The following is an 8,819-nucleotide window of genomic DNA, read 5'->3' on the forward strand; positions in this document are numbered from 1 at the left end:
TATTTAATTTTCTAGAAATTTTGCAAGCATGATGGATATAAGAAGAACGTGTAATCTAATAGTGGATTTATCAAAATTCATTTTCAGTAAAAAGATATTGAGTAAGGTTGTAGGTTTAGTCTACAACCAATTTTGTAACTAAACTTTATCCTAAATCATATAAGTCCATTTGGATTATGCTTGTACAGGATGGGAGATAGGGAAAGGTTTTTTTTCTTTTTTTAATTTTTTTTGAGGGACAGATAGGAATTTTCCCGTTGGCAGAGGCTGTGTTCCGGAATCACAGCCATAGATTCCTCCTTTATTACACTGCACATATATCACTATATTGAGAGAACCGTTTCTGGGATTCCAAAACTAGAGCCAAAAGATGTCAGAAGGAAAAGCTAGGATTGAGGAAACTGACATCCCAGAGAAGATGCAGACACAAAACATGGCTTGTGCCTCTCATGCCCTTGATCTCTTTGATGTTTTTGATTGCATATCTATTGCTGCCCATATCAAGAAGGTCATTCATGTTTTTTGAGTTCTTTTCTCTTCTTAAATTTTTTTAAGAATAATTATGTGCATCCCATTTTAATTTGAACAAGCTAAAATATGCAATTCTATATGCATTTTGTAGTTTAATAAAAAAAAAAAGTTTGGGTGTTATTTTTTAAGGAGTTTGATAAGATGTATGGGAGTGGATGGCAATATGTGGTGGGTTCAAATTTTGGTTGTTTCTTCACTCATACACAGGGACTTTCATCTATTTTGCACTGGAAACCCACAATTTCCTTATCTTCAAGGGAGCCACTTCTTAAATTTGCTGCACTATATATATATATATATAGAGAGAGAGAGAGAGAGAGAGAGAGTCCTAACCTCCTAGGGGCACCCACATCATATTGTGTGGTATAGGATTAATGGATTCTTCTTTTATGTGATCAAATTTTGTATGATGGTGTTAGGGGTGGTGTATAAATGGTAGACTAGTAGTTGAAGCTTCTCTGTACTTCAAATATGCCCCTTTGTAGTTTATGAAAATCACATTAGGACTAAAGATCATTTGTTATATGTTTTAATTTCCATTAATTAGTATGTTTTTTTCCTCTTAATTATTTCTCCACTTTTTTGTTTTCTAAATGTACGGCAACTATTACTTTTCTGTAGTCAAAGTTCAAATTCATGACAACGATCAGCGGCACCATGTGCTGAGGGAATCTATTGAATCTTCTGTGCTTGTAACTTTCACTATCTTTTTTTTTTTTTTTTTTTTTTTTTTTTTTTTTTTTTTTTTTTTTTTATATGGAAAACTTTCACTATCTTTTTCTTGAAAATTCTGACCCATATATATATATATATATGTATGATGTTTTAAAATTTCAATAGCTGGCCTGTCATTACCCAGAAGTCATTGCAACGGGTCAAAGACTCAAAGCTAAGGAACAAGACACAATGAGCTTCCGTGTCCTTTCAAAACATAATCTTAGAATGACATATGGAAGTGTAATGTAATGGCTGACTGAGAGGACTTTAGGGCTAGTTATTCCATTACTATAAAAAAAGATTAGGGCCGTTTTTCTAAATAACCATCAGAATTGGCAAGGATAACTGAATAATTTTTCTAAACAAAAGTAAAGACCTGTTTCATTCAGAAACTGAGAAAAGTGTTCTCCACATAAAAGCATAATGATCCATATCAAATCTTGACTTTAGCCAGAAAATTTCTTTTGAGGTATGCATGCCTTTAATAAAGATGGACAAAGTGGCTGACTTATATTTTCGAAATATTGGTTTCAGAAACCATTATTCCTTGAACTTGAAGAAAGTCCGAATCCAAATTATTTGAACTTACCAAGAACAGAATAAATAAATTGATCAGCAGAATTCAAGAAAATTCAACAGAAATAATCGCCTTGAGTTGAATATATAGAAGTTTGCAAAATGATCTTAAATATACTCAAGTAGTTCTTTTTTCTCAACATTTCCACTACACATTCCAGGCTCCAAATTAGTATTAGTCGTCAAGGTTAAACTTGTTAGCAGATATTCATGACTGCTTAAAAACATGATATTGGAAAATGATCATAACCTTGTGAGTTGTGACACTAGCTAACATTTTCAACCCTCCTCCATAGCGCCATTATATATCCACAAGAAAGTAATAGTGCTATACTAACCTCTCAAACTAATGTATCCAGACAAACATGGATAATATGCTGAAGCCTTTATGTGAGGACCTCCTCAATCAACTCACAGAAAACTAGCTTCTCTATCTCAGTCACCACTTGCTCAGCATCATCTGCAGAAAATTCATACCTCCAACTAAAATCCCAGATTCCATTTTCAATTCCATTGCAGCTTATATCTCTCTCTAACATTGAATAAAGACTATCTTGAGGAAGAAGCTCACTGCCAAACTTGCCATATCTTCTAAGACTTTCAACAACACTACAAACTTCCTCCAATAACTTGTCCACTGAGGTGCATACTCTCAAATTGCCCCCTTGTGTTAGTAACAAAGGATGGACTGTTTGTGAACCTCGAAGGCTTTTACGTTCAATTAGTTCATTTGCACATTCTAAAGAGAGCCTCACATTGGCTTCTATGAAATCACTGGTGCAAGATGTTAGTAAAATTGCAGGAGTACACACATCAAGATCAAAAAGCTCCTCTGCATGATTAAGGAATGATGGACTGCTCAAGAGAAAATCTTTAAGATTATTTCCAGATTTAAAGCTTTTGATATCTGTTCTACTATGAAGGATGTAATTGTAAGATTTTTCCACAGTTTTATCATCCATTTCATGCTTGGGACTCACTGGTGTGACATCAGAAAGAGAACTCTGGCTATTACTGCAATGCTCTACAATTAAAAAGAAAATAAAGTTACATAAACATCTCAGTTGGGCACATGAAAATATATAAATTTTATTTTACCCAGAAAAAGAAAGTATTTGTAATTTTTTTTTATCAACTTATTGAGGTAGAAAATGCAGATATTGGCTCTATTAAGTGTTGACTGCTTCTGCTGTCAGTAGTTATGACTTTCTACTTTGATATTAGAATCATATCATACCTCCATTGCATAACACAAGAGTAGCTATAATGAAAAGATGCAAAGGTTTATAAGTAAATTTGGAGTTTTTCAATGCAACATAAAAGTTTCATGATATTTTACTTCAAGCATTTTGCTTTATCCAGTTATGATCGGATGCAGGAGATGCCAATACTACAAAAAGAAGCAACAGTTTTCTTAACAATGTTTGCATCCACGTCTACTATCAAGACTAGTGAGGTGCATAAAAACAAGCACATATAATGCAATATGCATGTACTTGTAAACAGCTTTCATAGTTTCCATTTAATTAAACTTATCACCAGAATCATTGATTCATCATAGTTAGGTATCAGAATCATCCATAGCATAATCAAGCTATAACATGTTACCTCCAATATTATATTCAGAGGCATCCTTTTCCTCATCTACAGGGAATTGATCCACGAGAGTAGTGTCAATTCTTATCAGTGGAGAGCAAATTTCACTTTTAAAATTGATGCTCATGTCATCTTCTTTGGATCCAAAGTTTTCAATCTGCATAGAAGAAGATGGCATTAATTTTCACAAACCAAAAATTCTTATTCATTAATAAGTCAATTCATGTGCAGAAGTTCAGTTACTAGGCTATAGTTTTCATAATTTTAAATCCACTCCAATGATTTTTAGAAAAATAGCAGCTGAACTTTAGATTTTACAGAACATATAGTAGCTTCATAACTGATTTGATTGCTGTAAGCTCCCTGACTGGCTTCTTCTTCTTCATCTGATTCTTTTTCTGATCAGAGGAACTTATAGTTTTTGTTGCATGTTTTGAGCTGGTATTTTGGGTAGTACTTGGTTGTCGGGAAATCTGGTTGTTTACTAAACAACTGTTTGATCCATTTCCAGGCTTTCTTGGCTTTGTAGAGGTCACTGTAGCTTGATCTTTACATCTCGAGACAATTTTACCTTTCTTGTTCTCCATCTTCAGCAGTTTCCTGCTAGCAGAAGCATTATTTTGAAATCGATCTGCTTTCAGTTTCTTGACAATTGCCTCTTTTGTCTGCAGTCTGTGATCTAGAGGGACAGGAGCTTTTAGCTTATGTGAAACCTTTTCTCTAGGCTTGACTTCTTTTCCTTCTGGTTTCCTAACTACTTCTTTATGTTCCCTAGTAACTTCTTCTATGCTTAGTGTTTTAATAGGAGTCTCTTCTTCTTCTACTTCCATTTTGCTATGCATTTTCTTGGAACTCAAAGCCCCTTCTTTGTGAGTGTTGAAAGAAAGCTCTCTTTTTACTGTCAATTTTCTCAGCATCCTTTTTGTGTTGAAAGATTTCTCTTCCCGAAGCACTGCTGTGTGAAGCTGGTCCATCAGGCATGGGGCACGAAAAGGTTTAATAAGAACAATGGGTGGTGTCTCATCAATCACCCTTTGTTTGGAATGGGAATCGTTGGAATGATTGGACTGAGGCTTAAGCTCTTTGATAGAGTTGCTTCTCAGAAGTCCTTTGAATTGCAGGGTATCAAGTATTTCCTTCAATGTCTTCCGCTCTGGATTCACCCTCTGTACTATAGATTGGGGCTTCCTTCCCTTTGGCATATCAGTGTCAAAGATAGGTCTTCTCTGGTTTGATATTCTCTCCCTCTCTAAATGTTTCTGTAGAGTGTTCTGTGATGTTTTTGAAGGGAGGTCTTCTAGACCCATTAGCTTGGCAATCAAATTTGGGCCTTTTTTCTTCTTCTGTGGAGCTTTTGGTGAAAGAGAGGAGGAGTCAGGAGAATCAAAATCATATGCATCAATATTCAAAGACTGGTTTGAGCTTGCGGAAGGAATTTCTGAAGCTGAGTTCAAATCTCTTTGATGAAGATAACCTGTTTCTTGAGTGGTTAGGTTTGACAATAGATTCTGCTTAGCAAGGCTGTCTCTGATCACTTTCTTAAGCTCTTCAATGTGATTCCTTGAAGAGCCATCAGTAGAAATTCTAGGCTTTTGAAATCCCATTGAGCAATTTCGATCCCCAATTGGACTAGAATTTGTTCTCCTAATCTCCATTTCATCAATTCTTCTGCTTTCTGACTTCTCATGCGGCTTCTTTCTTACCTGAGACATATACAATGAAGCTTCTTGAGACTTTCCTAGCATGACTAGAGATTCTTGGAGATCAAGAGCACCTTTCAACAAATCTTGTGCAATATCTTTAGACTGCCCATCAAATATCACTCCTTTAGACCATGAGTCAATCATCTGGTTCAGCTTCTGGGCTCCTCTAGAGACTTCCATGACTTGAAAAGAAGATTGACTATGAACTTCTTCTGTAAACCCTTTTGAGACCATGTCCTCTCTCTCCGTGTAGTATGCCATAGCCGTATTTGAGTTCTTTCGTGTCCTTTGGCTTTCGTTCTTGTGGTCCATTTGCTGAGAACCAGTCCTTGATTTTTTTATTGTCTTACAATTCACAACTCCTTTTGGATCATCACATGTGACAAATGGTCTACAAACAACTGATCTTAGACCATCTTGAGGTATATTCTGCAGCAGAACATTACATTGACAAAGTCAGACTGCTAATACTTTAAGAACCATATCCATTAATCCAAATAACAATTCTTATAGAATAATTACTTCATCTGATGTATTCTAACCAATCATTTGCAAGGTTGTCTGTCATGGACAAAACAGAGAAACAAATAATGATTTGTTACCAAATTAAACGACAATCAATGTCAATAAAGAATTAATTAATCATTCTCCTGAAATTTTCAATCATTAAGTCGAAGGTATGATCTTCCATCTATTTTTTTCACTATTCCCCAACCAAATTGATACTTGAACCAGTTGATAAAAAAAAATTAAACGAAAATTATCAGACTATAAAGAAGATAACAAATTGAAACCATGAATATCTCTCTATGAGAATTGACGCATAAAAACCTGAATTATAACATAAAGACAATTGAAGATATACAAGGACTTCTCAAATTGAAAGCATAGTTGTGATGAACCCATTTAATCTTTATGCGTACTTACCTGAATTCTTAGACTGTTTTTCCCCAAACATTGATTAACCCAAAGTCTTCTGCTTTAGCATCTATCCAAGAACCCAAAATGCAAGACAGAAAAAGAGAAAATACAAACACAGATGAGAAAATGCATTAAAACAAAGTACAAGGCAGAACCGAATTTCATATCATAATTAGTTACCTAAAGAAAAGAATACATGCATATCTTCCTGACTTCAGAGCTCCTTTTTTCTTAGAATATTTGTGACCAACCAAATAAACAGAAAGATAACAAGAGCAAATACAAAACCCAGATGAGAAATGTTATCATAACTCATAAGTAACAGTTAAAAAAAGCAAAGCTGGTCAAGACCCAGAAAAAGTTCCAAAGGAAGCTCACCTGGAAGTGAGGTTGGATAGACTTTAGATCCACAGGGCAGGACAAGAGAAGAGTCGGTGCATTGACTTTGGGTGCAAGTGCAACTGTACCAACTTTGAAGTATCAAATTTAATTTGTTGCTCTATATCTATGTTTGTTTATTGGGTTTTATGGGACAAGGAAATCGTTGAGAGATTCTTCATGCGTGATTAATGGGAGCATTTTGGTTTTGGCCGTACGCGTCTGTTTCAGAATTCAGAGTGCCAAAGAAGCAAAAACTGTTCAAAACCCATGAGGAGGAGGGGAGGTAAAACAAAGTTGTACTGTGTGTCTGTCTACTTAGATCAGAAAACTACCTCTTAGTCGTGGTAGTTAAGTTTATCACTTTTTATTTATTTATTATTACTATTATTATTATTATTATTTTGGTAAGGGAGTGTTTGGATCGTTTCTTTATTAATATTTACAGCCTGAAGTTTTTATTTTTTTATTTTTTAGGGGTAGCAATGCAACCAAAATTGGGGTACTGACTGACATATGTATCTTCCCCCCCAAAAAAAAATTATATTAATTGGTCTAGCTAGTCTCTTGTAATTATTAATAATAGAAAGAATATAGTTTTGAAATTAGATAATTTGTAGCTAATTATTTTGTAAAAATATTTATTTGTTTTATTTAAAATTATCTAGGATAAATATGACTATTTATATAGTTTAATAATTAAATTTCAAACAAATGAGTTTAGGATTTGAACTATATTTAGGACTTTAATGTGCATCCTTTACACCTTATGAAACATACAACTTTTTAGGAGGGCAATGCACATACAACTTTTTAGGAGGGCAATGCCTTCTTTATATGGACTTTATTTATTTATAGGAAGACTAAACATTTCATTAATTGACAAAGGACAATTCATCATGATGAAGAGCTTGTTCCAAAAAATAAGGACTCTCTTTCATCTACACTAAATAATCAACAATGCCAACAACATGTTTAGCTAAAAGATAAGTTGGTTTATTTCCTTCTCTATGCACATGAGAGAACCTCACACAACGAATCTCCTGGCAAGAGTCAATAATTCCATAAACAACAGGAGCCACCACAGCAGAGGGAGGAGAGAATCCAACAAGAGCATGATAGACATTTAGAGAGTCTCCCTCTTAAATAAATTCTTGTAATCCCACATCCTTTGCAAATTGTAGACCAACTTTAAAAGCTTTTACCTCAATTTCCAAAGGACCAAGCAGCACTGTTACCTTCTTACTCATCATAGCCATAACCAAACTAGCTTCATTCCTGATAAGAATTCCAATCTCCGATTCCTTTTGTGCCAAAAAAGGCCCCATCAACATTAACCTTATACTAATTTCTTGGAGGCGGGTGTTGATACCATATTTTGTTTGCCCTCGATTTGTGTGCCGAACCCTAAAAATCCAAAAATATCATTTTCTCTCCATGGGGTCATGAGAACTAATATAATGGTGTGGCGCAACCCGTTCAGACACTAGAGTGCTCAAAATGCATTTTTCAAAATGACCAAAATGCCCCTAGTCAACCCTGGGTTGACCAAAGGCCAAACAAGGTCAAAATCCTCACAAAATTTTTCATGATTTTATATCAAACCCGAGCTACTCGGATATTTTTAGCAACTTTGACCAAGTTTGACCTGGAATTAACTCTCTATGGGGCCCGAAAACCCTAATATTGATCCAGTCGGCAAAACAGGTTGAGACTAACGCCATTACGAAGATAATCAAATTCTCATTCCAACGACTATTCATGGGTCAAAATCGGAGTTAGAATGACCGAGATATCATGAAAACTGGGTTAACACACTTATCGATACACCACTAACTTCTGGGAGCCATAACTTTTGATATGATTGTTGGATTTTTAAGTTCCATACCTTTTTAGAAATAGGAAGTCAAGATATGTCCAGGGGTGTTAAGATCAATCTGATCTAAGACCTTTTGAAGGTGGCGGCCCTTGAAGGGTCGCCCTTCATAATCCGTGCCGGGGCTATAAAAGGCCCTAAACACCTCTAGACTAGAAAAAAAAGGAACTTTTCTGGGTTTTGTTCTTTGCCTGGACATTTTCTACACATTTTTCCTCTCTCCCAAACACATCTTTACACATAAAAACACACAAAAGACACATCCAAGCCTCTTGATTCTTCCTTCTTCACCAAAAATACAAGTTATAGTTCTTATACCCAATCTTCTTCTCCTTGATTCTACACTTTGGAGGGGTTTAGGGGTGTGGATGTAGCTTTTTAGCTACTGTCCACACCCCTAGCTCTCTACATTTTTTCCTAGCATTTATCTTGCTTTCTATTGCCTTAATAACGTGATTTATTGCTTTGTCTAGTATGTTTCTTGCTTTACCTTGCTTCTATCATGTTCTTGGTTTTTTTTT

General features: G+C 35.1%; 1 protein-coding gene and 1 pseudogene across 5 annotated transcripts; one reads left to right on the forward strand and one right to left on the reverse strand.

The window, feature by feature from the left end:
* Positions 1 to 264: 264 nt before the first annotated feature.
* Positions 265 to 1,207, forward strand: LOC111993618 (uncharacterized; annotated as a pseudogene).
* A 672-nt stretch (positions 1,208 to 1,879) lies between these two features.
* Positions 1,880 to 6,752, reverse strand: LOC111993619 (uncharacterized). Of its 5 annotated transcripts, none has more exons than XM_024025454.2 (6): positions 6,423 to 6,752; positions 6,225 to 6,267; positions 6,051 to 6,111; positions 3,762 to 5,552; positions 3,433 to 3,577; positions 1,880 to 2,848 (listed from the first exon to the last, which is right to left on the reverse strand). In XM_024025454.2, the coding sequence occupies exons 4-6, from the start codon at positions 5,433 to 5,435 to the stop codon at positions 2,211 to 2,213; spliced, it is 2,457 nt and encodes an 818-aa protein (XP_023881222.2). In that variant the 5' UTR covers positions 5,436 to 5,552; positions 6,051 to 6,111; positions 6,225 to 6,267; positions 6,423 to 6,752; the 3' UTR covers positions 1,880 to 2,210. The 5 variants fall into 5 exon arrangements, with proteins under 5 accessions (XP_023881222.2, XP_023881223.2, XP_065621458.1 ...); XM_024025455.2 differs by having other exon boundaries at positions 6,225 to 6,274; XM_065765386.1 differs by lacking the exon at positions 6,225 to 6,267.
* Between the last annotated feature and the right edge of the window lie 2,067 nt (positions 6,753 to 8,819).

Source organism: Quercus suber, unplaced genomic scaffold, assembly GCF_002906115.3.
Source record: "Quercus suber isolate HL8 unplaced genomic scaffold, Cork oak 2.0 scaffold_623, whole genome shotgun sequence".
NCBI lineage: Eukaryota > Viridiplantae > Streptophyta > Magnoliopsida > Fagales > Fagaceae > Quercus > Quercus suber.